Below are 15752 nucleotides of genomic sequence, written 5' to 3' on the forward strand. Positions count from 1 at the left end.
TGAAATTGCAGCTTCCCGAAGGGCTTTCGCGCGGAGCCCCAGAGGAAGGAGGCGTGGCTTGGGCGACGGTGGGGGCCGGGATGCCCACACCTCCCGGAGCCTCCGGGGGGCCTTTCGGGGGGCCGGGAGCGCGGAGCCCCTGAGATCCGGACCCGATGCTCGGGAAGCCCTGAGCGGCAGCCCCGGCGCCGCGCGCGGACACAAAGCACCGGGGGGCGGGTCTCTGGCCGGGGCGCCGCAGCGGGCGCGGCGGGCTCACGCGGAAGGGCCGGACGGAAACGGCAGCCGGGCCGGGCGGCGGGGGGCGCGGGCCCCGAGCCGGGCGCGGGAGGCGCGAGGCCGGCGGGGAGGCCGCGGGGTGGGGAGGCCCGCAGCCCGCGCCGCCGCCCCCAGCCGCGTGCGCGCGCGGCCTCATCAGCTGAGCGCGCGGCGCGTGTCACGTGGTGCGCGTGTCGAAGGTCACGGCGCGCTCACAATGGAGTTCTCGGGCTATGTGCAGAAAGGCTTCCTGGCGCTGGCCGATCCCGGCACCTTCGACTCCAGGGCTTTCGCGCTTCTCGTCCGGGCGGCTTTCCAGAGCCTGCTGGACGCCCAGGCGGACGAGGCCGTGTTAGGTAAGCCGCTCAGCCCCGAGCTGCGTCGGCCTGGGTGGAGGGGCGCTCGGAGACGCAGAGCGAGCCCGAGCGGCCGGGGGAAAAGCCCCGGGAAGAGGAAGTCTGCGGGCTTTGCCCTTCGCTCCGGACGGAGTGTGGGGCGGTGGCGCTGCCAGGAGCCCGAGTGGACCCCGAGCATGGTTCTGGCCCCTGTAGGCACCTGCACGCTGCCAGCTACACGTTCCTGGCCTGACTCGCCTCCCCAGGCTCTTTGTTCCTTTGTACAGCTCGTGTTCTAGTCTTGTTTGTGGCCTAAACATCTCCGATGTTCAGCCCGGTCTGAAGCAAAGGCCCTTTGACACTTGACTTCATCAGGGGAGCTCCCTGCCATCCCAGCTTTCAGTGGTAGGCCGGCAAACAATTGAAAAGGTCTGTTTTCAAATTAATTACGAGGTCAAAGAGTGTTGACATTTCCCAGCTTAGAGAATACCGCCGCCTCTCTTGATGAATGCCACATTCTTGTTCAGTAAGTTTTGCACAGGTTCCAAGCCCAGAACCTTAAAATCTGGTGCATAATGTTTGGTTCCGCACCAGTTGCCCGGAGGCTGCTCTTCCTAAGTGGCTCCCTCGGTGATTGCGGAGTGCGGTGGCAGGGTGGATTAAAGGCATGTTTAAAAAACAAATCCCTTTTAGATATTGCTTAAATATAAATAGCCCAACAATTCAAATTGTGTGTATTTTGACAGTTTTAGGAACTAAACACTTGTGTCAAAAAAGTATGAAAGTGGAAGTTCTTGAAACGAAAATGGTAAGCACCACCTGGGTTCAGCTTTAAAAAAAAAAAAAGCTGTCAAAACTTGCAAGTGTTATAAAAAGTGTATTTTTATTCTGAACTCGTGCCATCCCCTCGCTTCTCCTTGATGTATTAATATCTAAGGAGTCACCCTAACGTGAATCAGTCTTTAGAGGGAAAGTTTGTTCATTCTTGAGTTCACACCTTGTAAGAGTTTTACGTTCCCATTTTCCTTTTAACTCACTTCAGCCAGTGTAGAAGACCACGATGCAATTACTTTTTCTTTGGAAATATTACACGTTAATAAAACAATAAAAAGATGAAGGCAGGATAAAAGAAGGCAGTTGAGGTAGCCGTAGAATTACTGATTGTGTGCCTTTGACCTTGTTCATCTCATTTACCTAAAATTATCAGTCCATATAGTTTAATTATTTTAGTTACCTTGTTAAAGGATTTTTCTCTAACTTCAAATAACCTGTTCAGAAAGATGACTATTTAGAATTTACTATTCCAGGCATCAATGGCAATTAATTTATTTTAGATCATCCTCACTTGAAACATATCGACCCAGTGGTTTTAAAGCATTGTCATGCAGCTGCTGCGATTTATATTCTGGAGTCTGGAAAGCATAGAGCTGACAAGTCAACATTAAGGTACAAAATTTACCTAAATACCCATTTACTTTTAAATAGTAGCTTTATGCTTCCAATTTCAGTTTTTTAAAATAAGAGACTGAACTTTGGATTTCTTCCCCCACTTCTAGCACTTTCCTAGAAGATTGTAAATTTGATAGAGAGCGCATAGAGCTGTTTTGCACGGAATTCCAGGTTACTTAATTTTTTTTTAAATACTATGCCATTTTTCTTCTGTTGCTTTATTTGCAAAAAAAAATGTGGGTTTTCTTTTTCTTCTTATTTCCCCTTCCAGAATAATAAGAATTCTCTAGAAACCCTACTGGGAAGGTAGGTACTATATGTGGTGTCAAGCTGAGCCACTTTTCACTTGCAGGTATGAATGCAGAGTTGCTTGTGTGAAATAAATTGGGGCAAAATATCAGGGCTCTCCGACTAAAGAAAAAGTGTGAAGGGCAATTAAAAGAAAGTAAAACTAATGTTTTTTAAGATGAAGTTTGACATAACTTTTAAAAACTCTTAGTTGAAATGATGTTTAACATTGTTTTAAATTAAGAATGGATGAATGGAATTAAGGTGGTGGTAGTGGTGGTGGAGATCGACACTTATTTTGAAGTTACATATTGATCACTTTTTGAAGGTAGGATGTACAAAATTATCATTGTATTTTTCAGTATAGGGAAATCTCTCCCTCGTATAACCGATGTTTCTTGGAGTTTGGAATATCAGATAAAGGTAAAGTTTAACAAACTGTTCTCTGTGGGGACGTGGAGAACTTTTCCAGTACAAGTTACAAGCTGAAATGTTTTATGTTAATGTTTTAGACCAATCAACTTCATAAGATGTACAGACCTGCATATTCGGTGACCTTCAATCTAAAGGTACTCACACATTTGTCCTGTCTAAGAATCAAATGTGCAATGAAATTTCAAATCTTCAAACAGACAACTTTTTTTTCCTTCCTTAGAACACTGATTCCCGATCCCACCCAGATATTAGTTTTAGTTGCAGCATGGAACAATTACAGGTACAGTATTAAGATCTGTGACTATGCCTATCTTTTTATAGATGCTTAATTGGGAGCGATGCTTATGGCCCGTTAAAAAGGAAATTAATCTAACCATCTCTCAGTAGTTAATGAAGGTTGTTAAGGATTTAATGGGGAGGGGTTTCAAAAGCAATATTTAACATAGCCTTCATTTTTGAAATTAAGATATTACTAGTCGAGAATTAGCCCCTATTTGTCAGTCTCTCACCATTACAATAAACTTCTGTTGAGTGTATTTTTGTTGAGTTTGATCCAATAGGACTAAGCAGAATTAAGGCATGCCTTTCAAGATAACTTACTTGCTTGAAGAAACTGACTTTAACTTTCTAACCAGAATTTTAAAACTAGTTTTAAGTGAACTTTCACAAAGAGAAGTGTATGTAAAATTCGAAAACTTTTTCTTTTCAATATAAGACGGGGGAAATTCAAAACCTGCATTGATTAAATGGTCATGACAACGAATTTGCTTCTTGCCACCATTTAAAAACTGTAGATCATTACTTGAAATTATGAAGTTTTTAAAAGGTACCTTCGGCAAAGTAGTTTTAATGTAACCATTAATGAAACTTTAAACTTTCAGAAAGCATAAAATGAACATAGCGATCTTTGTCAACTGACTTGAGAAAATGAATTTAGATGGACCTTGTCCATTAGAAAGATTCGGTTAAGAAGTAGTATTTCAAATTCTTTAAATTCGAGGGCAAGTAGCTGACTTAAAGATGAAGTGTTTTAGAGTATCTTGTGACAGATAATGACTTGTCAAAGGTTAAAATCCTTGTGAAAATTAAACTTAAGAAAGTGACTCTGACTTTTTTCGTGCCTCTCTTTCAAAAGTGGATACTTGTCTCTGTCTCTTAGCCTTTTAAAAATAGTGGTATTCTACACCTTAAGAAAAAAATTTTTTTAAAGGACTTAGTTGGAAAACTTAAAGATGCTGCGAAAAGCCTGGAAAGAGCATCTCAGATGTAACCTGGGGACCAGCGATCTACCGGGTCTCGAAGAGCAGCTACCCGTCCGCCGAGCCGCCGCCCCTGCGAGCTGAACCCCGTCCTTTTCAGTTGAAAAGAAAAATGTCCCTGTGCAATCTGTGCCACTCATCACTTTTGACACATGTTTTTTTTTTTACACTTGTTGAAGGGTGAAGAGGGAAATTCTAAATATTTGGCTCATCTTTAGTATTAACCGTACACTGATCTTTTGGCGAGTCACATCAAAGTAACTAGATAGTATTGTATTCCAAATAAATACTTTGTTTCCACAAAATGAGTGCGGAGAGTTTGTGTGGGTTCCAGTTTGCGTGGTAAGGACTCCTCTGAAGCCACCCATAACTTGTAGTGATCGGTCGCCGTCGCTCGGGACTGTGGGGAAGCGGCGGGGCCAGACCGCGATCCTGCGGGACGGTGGGTGGGAAGGTCGCGGTTTCGGGGCCCCGAGCCGACCCGTCCCGTTACCTGCGCCCGGCAGGGGGGCGGGGGTGCCAGGCCGGGAGCCGCTGCCCACGCGCGCCCCGCCTGGGCCGGCCGCGAGCGGGCGGGGCCGGGGCCGCGGGAACACAGGGGCGGGCGCAGGTTCCGCGCCGCGGCGCCCAACTCGGGCCCGTGGGGCCGGGCGGAGGAAAGAAAGAAATAACGGGGGCTGGGGCGGGGGGGGGGGCGGGTGGCGAGCGGGGCGGCGCGAGTGGCGCTGTGGAGAAATGTCTGCCGCCGCCGCTGCCGCCGCGCAGAGCGGGGGGAGGGAGGGGGCCGGGTCGCGCGGCTCCGAGGGAAGGGGGCGACCGCGGGCCCGACTACACCGACACTAATTCCCAGGCCGCCCTTAAGGAATGAGGGGGAGCACGTGACCCGCGGGGGGGGCGGCGGGGGGAGGGGGCGGGCGGACTCCGAGCCATTTTGGAGCCGGTGTCAGTTTCCACTCTGCCTTCAGCGGTGCATTTTTTTTTCCACCCTCCCCTCCCCCCTCCTCATCCTCTCTCCCCTCCCCCCTCCGCTCCGCACGCACACACGGCGCCCCCCACCCTCCCGCCTTCACCCCCCCAGCAACTATGAAATAATAATCGTAGTATTAAAGGCAGAGACCGGGGCGAGACAATGGGCATGTGGACGAGGGAGCCCCGATCCGGATCAGAAACACCTCCCAGCCCCGCAGAATAATACTGTTCGCGCCCCCTCCGCGCGCTCCCTCCCCCGAGTGCGGAGCGGGAGGAGGCGGCAGCGGCCGAGGAGGAGGAGGAGGAGGAGGAGAGGAGGTGGTGGAGGAGGAGGAGGAGGCCGAGGAGGAGGAGGAGGAGGAGGCCGAGGAGGAGGAGGAGGAGGCGTTGGAGGCCGAGGAGGAGGAGGAGGCCGAGGCGCAGGAGGAGGAGGAGGAGGAGGAGGAGGAGGAGGAGGAGGAGGAGGCCGGGCTCGGGAGGCGGCATGAGCCGAGCGCGGCGGCCGCCGCTCGTCTCGGCTGCGCTCGTTGCCCATTGACAGCGGCGTCTGCAGCTCGCTTCAAGATGGCCGCTTGGCTCACATTCATTTTCTGCTGAACGACTTTTAACTTTCATTGTCTTTTCCGCCCGCTTCGATCGCCTCTCGCCGGCTGCTTTTTCCGGGTACGTAGGAGGCGAGGCGCCTCCGGGACGGGGCCGGGGGCCGCCGGGGGCCGCGCGGGGCCGGGGCCGGCCGCGGGGGCGCGGGGAGCGGCCCCCCCCACCCCCCGCGCCTCGCCCGCGCCGGCCGGGAGGGCGCTGACAGCGTGGGCGCCGAGCCCCGCGCCGCCGCCGCCCGCCCGCCCCGCGCGCCGCCCGGCCCCGCGCGCCGCCCGCGCCCGCGAGCGCGCGCCCGCCGCCGCCCGCCGACTCCCGCGGCGCCGGGACCGACCCGCAGCCCGCGCCGCGCCGCCGCCGCCAGCCGGGCTCGGCGCCGCTCCAGCCGCCGCCGCCCGCTCCGGCCCCGGACGCGCCGCGCGCGGCCCCACGATTTAGTTCCTTTCTCCCCCGAGCGCCCCTCTCCACCCTCGCGACGCACATGGCCCCCGAGAAGAACACTTGTATTTGCAGCCTCCGCGGCTCGCCCGGCCACGGCGCCCTTTGTTGAGAGGTAGATTTGGATGGAACGGGGACGGGTGCCTGAAATCGGGAGCTGCTTGGGTCAAGTGGCTTCCCTCCTCTCCAGAAGAAGGGGCTCCGGGGGGGCCGAAACCTCCAGAGAATGCGCCCATTTTATAGGGACGGGTTGCGTGGGGGCCGGCGATCCCGCCTAGGTGGTTGTTAGACGGGGGGGAGCCCCCGCGAAAATGTTATTAACTTAAGTTGGAGGGACACTTGTGTGAAAGTGGATGGCTGGTAAGATGGCGGTCCCCAGTTGTTTCCGAGGTCTCCTGCATTTGTGTTGCGAAGGGTAAAGTTTTCAAGGTGTGATTTGTTAGGAGTCTTGGATGAGTTTCCCGAGCGTTCCTTGGGACGTGCTCAGTGGGCAGCGGGCATTTGAAATTTGGAGCTTTTTGGGAAGTGATGGTGGCAACTGGACGTTAAGGTCTTGCTGGAGGTTTCCTTTTCTTCTTTTCCCTCTTTTCTTCTCCCCACCCCCCCACCCTACAATTTCTCTCTCAACCTCGACGGTAGGATGCTCTTACAACCACGACTAACGTTTTCTAGGTTTTGCTGCATGTGAGCATAGGTCATGTGGTAAAGAGATGCTTTGGCAAAGGAGCATCAAAAAGTTGAGTGCGTGTGTTTATGCAGTCTTTGGGGTTTGACAGCGATACGGCATAGCTCTTTCCCCCAGAGAATTACAATTAATAATTGGAAGTAAACAAGTAAAGAGGCTTTGATCATTCCCAATTGCAATAAAAGGATTTAGTGGGCTTAGTGGTCACGGTTCAATATTTGAAAGAGAAGCATGCATTAACCCTTTCCTTAAACTAGGCAAAATTCTAGACATATTTATCCAAATCCAAGTGTCAGTTGGTGGTACCTGGAATGTTACTAATAGTTCAACCTGTATTTTATAGGAATTTAAACCCCCAAGTTCTGGAAGCACATGATAAAGCTGTACTCAGGACTTGATGCTCAGGGGTACAAATTGTTACAGTCATATTAACTTACTAACTCTTGAATTTTATTTTCAGTAGACTGATCAAGAATTCCTTAGAGACTCGTTTTAGCAGTAAATTGATAAAATATTCAGTGTTTTAGTTCATTTCTATACTTTAGCCTCAAGGAGCGAAGGTGTGTGAAATAACATACCTGCTCAGATAATACACTTCCTAAGGGTATCTTTAAAGCCATTCAGAAGTCACTATGAATGAATGAGAGTATAGACACATATGCACAAGCCTTTGTGAAGAAAATTGAGCATTTAATTGCACTTGATAAATCTCCTAATCCTCTACCATCAAGTTGTTCTTGGATGTACTTTAAGTGCTCTGATAGGCAAAATTCTCCCTAGACTCAACCCCAACTTTGCCCATGCTTGTACTGGGCTGTGATCCCCAACTGGGATTATGAGGTTCATTTGCATTTCTTAGATTTCAATAGTCTGGCTGATTGTTAACATAAGAATTTGCTTCTGTTTTCCTTCATTTTGACATAACTGGTGTTAGGCCTCCAACTAACTGACAGCCCCAAATGAGAGTGTTACATGGCAAGTTCTGACTATTGAATATTTGTGCCATTGTCTTTGGTGCACTTTTGCTGCTTAATTGGCAGATTCTGTGTTGGGACTTAGAAAGTTTTCATTTCAAAGGTGCAAGAGATTGTTTCTTAAACCTTACCAGGCATGTCAAACGTTTTGGAAGTCTTAATTATGTAGCTGACTTTTATATAAGTAACAAAGTTATATTTACTAGCGTTATAAATGGTAATAGGACTGTGGCGAAGTTCTTCTGAACTGGAGGTAGAGGAGTTGTGTGAATTAAGACTTAAGATGAATTTGAAAGGGTTTTGGTTAAGTACATGTGACTTAACCTTTCAAAGCCACCAGTAGATAACCCTTCACTGACATTTGATTGTTCTTTGCATTAGTATTTGTGTTTGGTGTTGGTTTTCTGAAAAGTAGAGGAGAAATAAAGCCACCCTTTCCACTGAAGCCCCTTTATAAACTTGGAGATGAGAGAGCTTTGTGTACTGTGCTTCCACAGGCAGACAGAGGCTTTACCTTGCCAACTTACTTTCTAGGAATGGACCCTTGGCTTCACAAGGTGAGGTTTTTGTTGGGTTTTTTGTTTCTCTTAAAAACCAGGGTTTGTCTTTAATCAACCAGTACAATGTGTTTAAAATTGTGACTCTTTGCTCCACCTACAGCTTCTCTGCAGCCCCACTTAGAGTTCTATTAACAATACGTTGACAACATTCTTCCGAGCAAGTAAACTAAAGATAACTGAGGAGTCCCACTTGACGTTTTCTGGTTGAAGTCGCTGGTTTGCCAGTATTTCCACATTCATAAAAGAGGCTTTGTGTTTTTGTTTTTTAACTTTTTTTTGTACTCTAAAGCTTTTGGTCCTAGCCATTGACGTGTGTTGATTGGCATTTCTCTCTTCTGCATTTAAATTAACTAAGAATTTAAACCTCAGATGCATCTTCAAGTTTCACAGGTTCCCTGATTTCTATTCAGTGCAGCTTTAGAATGTGCTTCAGAGAGGTCTGGAAGCTCAGTCTTATTTCATGTTCTGAACTGAAAGAAGTGGGAGCAGAAATGTGTTTTTCAGGAAAATTACGTGCAGTAATTGACTGCCCTGATTGTCGGATGGTGTGCTGTGACTGACAGACCCCCACCGTGGCTTTTCTGTAATGTGTGTTATCTGTTGGGAATACCATCCTGTTGTGTTGGGGTTGTTAGAGAAGTTAGGCTGAGGAGATGACATTTGTTTTTCTCTCCCATCGTTGCTCTGGGTTGACCAGGTGTTGATCTAGCATTGGGAATGATCTGGTCACATGGTTCTTTATATATTACCACTGTCACACAGATTGAAGTAGTTTTTCTTGCCTCCGGTTTAGTTCAGATGAAACGGCTTTCTCCTTCAGCTTCTTGTAAAACAAACTTCAGTTTCAGCCTTTGCCCAGCTTTTTATCCCTCATCTGATGCCCAGGAGAACTTTATATTAGAGGAAGCAGCTTTAAAGAGGTTCAGCTTAATAAACATTTCTGCAAATTGAGCTCTCCCGGTTTCAAGCTAAGTGCACAGTTGGCAGTTTTCAAAAGATCCCTCCGTGAAGTTTTTGACCTAGTGATTACGACCAGGAGAGACCAAAGGACTCCACAGATTTGAAAGAAACTCTTCGCACCACGTCTGGACGTGGAAAGAGGCCCCCCAAAGAGTCTCCGGAATGGCCGGAGCGCCGTTTGCATTTTCCTTTACCATTCGCTCGCCCCGGGGTACCCCAGGCTGCGAGCCGGGTCCCCACTGGGCAGGCTCCTGCTCTCCAGCCCCGCTGGCCTCGCGGGGCGGCCCCACCCCCCGCGCCGCAGCGCCCGCACCCCACCCCGCCCCCGCGCCGGCCCCGCCCCCGCGCCGCGCCGGCCCCTCCCCCGCGCCCGCCGCCGCCCGTCCGCCGCCCGTCCGCCCCGCATGCCTGCCCGGAGCTCCGGGCTCGGCCGGGCTCCGCGCGGAGTTGCAGAGGTGGCCGGATGCCAAGTCTAAGTGTAAGTTGCTATGGAAACCCCGACTGAGAGGAGTTCCGAATCCGGAGCGAGACGGAGCCCGGGGCGCCGCCGGATCCGCCCCTCGCTTCGCGGCCCCAGCGTCCGCGCTCAGGCCCCAACCCGAGGCCGGCTCGAGGTGCTCCGCTCGCGGCCTCGGCACCCCAGCTCCGGAAATGCCAGGGATGCAGATAGAGCAGAATTGGCTTTCCCTTTGTATCGAGGTGAAACGGGCCAGGTTCTGATTGCCGGAACCGCCTAAAACAACAAGAACCTCTGGGGAGCCAGGGCATGCTCCCGGATTTTCCATTGAAGATTCCTAAGGAAGTTTTACCTTCAATGTGGAAACATGGAGCCAGCCCTAGTGGCTTGGTAAATATCTGCGGGGACCCTGTGGCGTCTCCTGCAGCCAGTGGGACTGCGAGGCTGGAGGACAAATGGAAGAAAGATCCGAATGCTCTCAGCTCCCAGCCCCCACCCCGACCTTTTCTTCTCTCTTCTGGAATGACCTGAGGGACCAGAAGTTACTTCTGTTGGATCCTTTCCCACCGTTTCAGTGGATTTAATTTAGATCTGATTGTAAATTCCTCCCGTGGAAAGCAGTGGGACAGTCCAGCTGTACAGTGTTAAGAGAGTTTTATGAAGTCTTCAGTATTTCAGGGTGTATGGTTACTAGGGATTGGAGATTATCTCGATTCTCTTTGAATTATGGCCAATATATCTATGTCTTGCAGGATCTGTTATCAAGCAGAAATGCATCGAACAACCAGAATCAAGATCACTGAGCTTAATCCCCACCTAATGTGTGTACTTTGTGGAGGGTACTTCATCGATGCCACAACGATAATAGAATGTCTACATTCCTGTAAGTACAGAGATTTCGACCTCTTTTGTGCCCCCTTTATTTCACTTTTCATTCTGAAATTTAAATCAACATAAATTCTGAAGTATAAATTCCTGTCGCTCTTAGGAATATGGGTAACAAAGTGATGGAGTAATTTTCTTTTGGCACATATGGTGATTTTTTTAAATGCATATTTTACAAAACCTTTTCTAAGTTCTTAAGGATCATTGAATGATTTAATTGAATTAGAAATATCTTTGGCTGCTGCTAATTCTGTTTCAGACACTAATGCTTAGCAATCTAATATTTTTTCACTCACAAGAACTTTGTTTGATACTTCTAGTCTGTAAAACATGTATTGTGCGTTACCTGGAGACCAGCAAATACTGTCCTATCTGTGATGTCCAAGTTCACAAAACCAGGCCACTTCTGAATATAAGGTAGAGAAATGTTTAAAATTATTGTTTGTAATTGTTATTGGAGTTGCATAATTTAGTGAATGCTATCCTGTTTATTATTACAGAGCCAGTTTACTGTTGAATCCCTAGCCAGCTCATGTGCTTTGTGTAGGGTACCTCTTAATTTCTTGCCATTTTAATAGTGACTGACTTTACACAAAGTTCAATGCTGTTCAAATGATTTTTAAATTTTTTTAAAGAAAATCAGGAAGAATTGAATTCTCTATGTTTGCATGCTTTCTTGACTTCTTGTCAGGATGAATGCCTTTCAAGGGCTTCCATTCTCACCTCTCTTCTGTATTCCTGTTAGTAGTTTAGTGACTTGAAAGACATACTGACTCAATGAAAGTGAGGAATTTATTAATGAATATAAAATATTTTCAACTGCCTTTAAAGAGCGACTAAATATGTCTAGTCTCGTAATTATAGAGCAAGTCGGATATTGTCAGCCAAGTAAAATAGTATAGTACAATAAAAACAAAACAAAGCCTGTATAATAGCATAAACATTTTTAGTTTTTTTATCATATGAACTGAATTTACCTTTCTAATTTGTTCTTTTTTTAGGTCTGATAAAACTCTTCAAGATATTGTATACAAATTAGTTCCAGGGCTTTTCAAAAGTAAGTAACTCGCTTTAAAAATGAATCGAAAATTCTAAATCAGCTTTACCTGTTTTACCAAATGTGTCTTATCTTTCTCCCTTCAGATGAGATGAAGAGAAGAAGAGATTTTTATGCAGCTCATCCTTCAGCTGATGGTAAAGTCTTTGGAAGGGTGAAGCCATTTTATTTGGAGGGAGAACTTATTTACTCATAGATAGTATTATATTCATACTACTCTGTGTGTAATAATTATTCAGTTTTGAAAAATTTAATTCTAAAATGTCTTTCTAGCTGCCAATGGCTCCAATGAAGATAGAGGAGAAGTTGCAGATGAAGATAAGAGAATTATAACTGATGATGAGATAATAAGCTTATCCATTGAATTCTTTGACCAAAACAGGTACAAGTTTTAGGAAATGTGTTTTATTCTGTTTTCTTTATGAGATACATTATTATGCTAACAAATAACCCTTTCTCTTAGATTGGATCGGAAAGTAAACAAAGACAAAGAGAAGTCTAAGGAAGAGGTATGTTGGATGTTACAAAGACACAGAAGAAACATTTTTGGATTCTAGGCCCTATGGGGTTTGTGTCATTTAGGCTCTGCCATATGAAGCTGTGAAATAGGAGAAAATTGTGTTTGATATTCAAGAGTGATACGTATCCAGTAGTTTGTAGCTCGAATTTATTTTGATAGGATTACTATTCTTACAAAGTACCTAAAATATTTTCTGTTTCATGCTCTGATACGCTGTTTCCTGAAAGCATGATTCTGTTCATTTAGTAGTTTGATAAAAGAGTAAATAAAAATTATTTTTGAAAATTAGTAGTAATCTATAATATTGTATCTTTTAGCATAGTCTGACAATATGATTGAAACTTTTCATTACCTAAAAAGAATTGAAAAATAATTGTTTTCCGGTATGTGCTTGTAGGTGAATGATAAAAGATATTTACGATGTCCAGCAGCAATGACCGTGATGCACCTACGAAAGTTTCTGAGAAGTAAAATGGATATACCTAATACTTTCCAGGTAGCTACTTGGTAGTCTTCATGAACTTTATAATTTTAACCACGTTTTTCCTTTTTGGATTCTGATTTCAAGTAAGCTATTTTTAAATTAGCACTTAAATTGGAAATAATTTTTTAATGTTCAATATGAATTCGATTATATGCTTATATCCCTTAATTTCAAGAAATACTTTTCCTCATTGAAAGTTTCAAGAGGAAGTCCTTTGTCCAGATGTTGGGAGTAGTTTTTTTTAAATGTTTTTGAATTATATTCAGTGACGAAAATAACATCTATCTTTGCTATACTTAATTGAGAAATTGTGTCTCAATAGATTGATGTCATGTATGAAGAGGAACCTTTAAAGGATTACTACACACTAATGGATATTGCCTACATTTATACCTGGAGAAGAGTAAGTAGCATGTCTAATATTAGCAGATTACTATGGTGAACTGCACTTAAAAGAGTTAAGGCTAACAGTTTGTTTCCTTTTGACCTTGTAGAATGGTCCACTTCCCTTGAAATACAGAGTTCGACCTACTTGTAAACGAATGAAGATCAGTCACCAGAGAGATGGACTGACAAATGCTGGAGAATTGGAAAGTGACTCTGGGAGTGATAAGGCCAACAGCCCAGCAGGAGGGCTGCCCTCCACCTCTTCTTGTTTGCCTAGTCCCAGTACTCCAGTGCAGTCTCCTCATCCACAGTTTCCTCATATTTCCAGCACTATGAATGGAACCAGCAACAGCCCCAGCGGTAACCACCAATCTTCCTTTGCCAATAGACCTCGGAAATCATCAGTAAATGGGTCCTCAGCAACGTCATCTGGCTGATACCTGAGACTATTAAGGAAATTTTAAACTCCTGATTTATATAGATATCTTCATGCCATTACAGCTTTATAGATGCTAATACATGTGACTGTCGTCCAATTTGCTTTCTTTTGTAGTGACATTGAATTTGGCTATAAAAGATGAACTAAGATGTGATATTCATATGGACGTTAATTGAGAACATTGTTCCTATAAAGAGTTGGTTTCTAAGAAAGAAGATTTTTTTGTGTGTGTTAGAAAAGATGTGAAATGGTTTCTGTAACCATTGTTTGGGTTTGAAAATATTCTGCGGTGGATATAAACTTTGGGCCATAGTTTGTTAATCTCAACTAATGCCTACATTATTACATTCTCCTTGATTGTTCTTGTTATTATGCTGTTTTGTGAATCTGTAGAAAACAAGTGCTTTTTATCTTGAAATTCAACAAACAGAATATGCATAGAAGATTGCATTCTATGTAGCCATGTCACTGTGAATAACAATTTCTTGCATATTTAGCCATTTTGATTCCTGTTTGATTTTTACTTCTCTGTTGATAATACAAAACCGATCAAAGGAAAGTAAACTTCAGTTTTACAATCTGTATGCCTAAAAGCGGGTACTGCCGTTTATTTTACTGACTTGTTTAAATGATTCGCTTTTGTAAGAATCTGATGGCATTATGCTTGTGTACAATGCCATATTGGTATATGACATAACAGGAAACAGTATTGTATGATATATTTATAAATACTATAAAGAAAATATTGTGTTTCATGCATTCAGAAATGGTTGTTAAAATTCTCCCAACTGGTTCGACCTTTGCAGATACCCAATGTTTAAGCCTTATCAGCATAGAATATTTTTCACGTGGATATCAAATTCTAAATTCTGTTCCATTGAAAGCAATTGGCAAATTCTTATTACTGATTTTTTTCTAGGAACACATGTTTACTTTTTAAGGTAATTGTTGCAGTAAATAAGAACTTTTTAACAAAGGAATTTGGAAATAGTGTCTTTGTTTCCCATAGTTTATGATGCAATTGTGTTTTTAGAATGCTTATTGATCACTGTAACTCTAAAACCAATTTTTTAAAGAAAACAGCAAATTACTCGAAGAAGGCATTTTATCTAAAATGATTTTAATATGTGATGTAACAGTTATTTCAAATCATAAGAGTTGCTTTTCCAGTGGTCTACAATGGAAAATGTCCTCTCTAATGTTTGGAAATAGAAGCAATTTATTACAAGCTTCTATGGGTCATTTTTAAATAGAGTGAGCATGTTGAATCTAATATATGAATAACCCCAACATTTTCAGTTTATGTTTTGCTTTGGTCGAACTTGGTGTGTGTTTCATCACTCATCAGTTATTTATGAGAGTGTTTATTCTATATGAATATTGTTTCATGTTTGTATGGGAAAATTGTAGCTTAACATTTCATTGTCCCAGTCTGCAAAAGAAGCACAATTCTATTGCTTTGTCTTGCTTATAGTCATTAAATCATTACTTTTACATATATTGCTGTTACTTCTGCTTTCTTTAACGATACAGTAAATGAAGTTTTATGAAAACCACAAAATACATATATTTTTATTTTGACCTGAATTTGTACAGTCCCATTGTAAGTGTTGTTTCTAATTATAGATGTAAAATTAAATTTCATTTGTAATTGGAAAAAATCCAATAAAGGGATATTCATTTAGAAAATAGCTAAGACTTTAATAAAAATTTGATATGAAAAGCACAATGTGCAGAAGTTTTGGAACCCTACAGTGGATTATGACAGGTAAAAGCTAATGAGGATCCATTGTTGTTTTAGTGATGTTGATAAGAAATACATGCTTTGTTTGTAATTGCTTGAAAATCCAATGGAAGATGTATTTGTTTATTTACTCTACAATCTTTGAAGTAAAAGTTACCCATGTTTGCCAACTTTGGTGAATTTAACTCATTTTTGTAGGCTTTTCTCAAGTTTTTCCTGATGTTACAAAACTTCATGTAAGTTTCCAGTAATTTTACAATCTTATATAAAAGATGAGAAAAAATTTTTCAAAGGAAAATGTGAAATGCTAGTGGGCTGGCCTTTGACTTAAAAAATGATGTTAAAAGGTCAGCATGAAACTTAAAGGAGTTCACATCTCAATCCTTTTATAATAGACCTATCGTTGAAATTAATAAATATCAGACACTGCATACCAGATAACTTCTACCATGCTTGAAAAAAAGTCCATGTATTTGAGAGAGGATTTTTTTCTTAATTTAAAAATAGCTTACATTTTAAGGAGTATTTCAGCTAAGGTTTTAAATAGTATTAGTGTAATTTTGTTTTGCATT

At 44.1% G+C, this 15752-nt stretch overlaps 2 protein-coding genes across 4 annotated transcripts; both read left to right on the plus strand.

Moving 5' to 3' along the window:
* Positions 1–339: 339 nt before the first annotated feature.
* On the plus strand, positions 340–4332 carry COMMD3 (COMM domain containing 3). 2 transcript variants are annotated; one of them, XM_056114728.1, is made up of 8 exons: positions 340–614; positions 1928–2039; positions 2150–2213; positions 2314–2348; positions 2693–2753; positions 2843–2899; positions 2986–3045; positions 3976–4332. In XM_056114728.1, exons 1-8 carry the CDS (start codon positions 476–478, stop codon positions 4033–4035), a joined length of 588 nt encoding a protein of 195 aa, XP_055970703.1. In that variant the 5' UTR covers positions 340–475; the 3' UTR covers positions 4036–4332. The 2 variants fall into 2 exon arrangements, with proteins under 2 accessions (XP_055970703.1, XP_055970704.1); XM_056114729.1 differs by lacking the exons at positions 2150–2213; positions 2314–2348 and having other exon boundaries at positions 344–614.
* A 1085-nt stretch (positions 4333–5417) lies between these two features.
* On the plus strand, positions 5418–15351 carry BMI1 (BMI1 proto-oncogene, polycomb ring finger). Of its 2 annotated transcripts, none has more exons than XM_056114726.1 (10): positions 5418–5656; positions 10417–10547; positions 10870–10966; positions 11551–11606; positions 11693–11743; positions 11880–11988; positions 12070–12115; positions 12524–12622; positions 12933–13013; positions 13105–15351. In XM_056114726.1, the coding sequence occupies exons 2-10, from the start codon at positions 10436–10438 to the stop codon at positions 13432–13434; spliced, it is 981 nt and encodes a 326-aa protein (XP_055970701.1). In that variant the 5' UTR covers positions 5418–5656; positions 10417–10435; the 3' UTR covers positions 13435–15351. The 2 variants fall into 2 exon arrangements, with proteins under 2 accessions (XP_055970701.1, XP_055970702.1); XM_056114727.1 differs by lacking the exon at positions 5418–5656 and adding an exon at positions 6011–6143.
* The last annotated feature ends 401 nt before the right edge of the window (positions 15352–15752 follow it).

This window comes from Sorex fumeus, unplaced genomic scaffold, assembly GCF_029834395.1.
Source record: "Sorex fumeus unplaced genomic scaffold, SorFum_2.1 ptg000026l, whole genome shotgun sequence".
NCBI classification, from domain to species: domain Eukaryota; kingdom Metazoa; phylum Chordata; class Mammalia; order Eulipotyphla; family Soricidae; genus Sorex; species Sorex fumeus.

What these genes read in the sequence shown, in the direction of transcription:
- BMI1 (XM_056114726.1), top strand. Translation starts at nt 10,436, where the DNA reads ATGCATCGAACAACCAGAATCAAGATCACTGAGCTTAATCCCCACCTA. An exon ending in AGGCCACTTCTGAATATAAG is followed by an intron (nt 10,967 to 11,550) that starts GTAGAGAAATGT and finishes TTCTTTTTTTAG; the next exon opens with GTCTGATAAAACTCTTCAAG. An exon ending in AGTTCCAGGGCTTTTCAAAA is followed by an intron (nt 11,607 to 11,692) that starts GTAAGTAACTCG and finishes TTCTCCCTTCAG; the next exon opens with ATGAGATGAAGAGAAGAAGA.
- COMMD3 (XM_056114728.1), top strand. Translation starts at nt 476, where the DNA reads ATGGAGTTCTCGGGCTATGTGCAGAAAGGCTTCCTGGCGCTGGCCGAT. An exon ending in TGTTTTGCACGGAATTCCAG is followed by an intron (nt 2,214 to 2,313) that starts GTTACTTAATTT and finishes TTCCCCTTCCAG; the next exon opens with AATAATAAGAATTCTCTAGA. An exon ending in GCAGCATGGAACAATTACAG is followed by an intron (nt 3,046 to 3,975) that starts GTACAGTATTAA and finishes ATTTTTTTAAAG; the next exon opens with GACTTAGTTGGAAAACTTAA.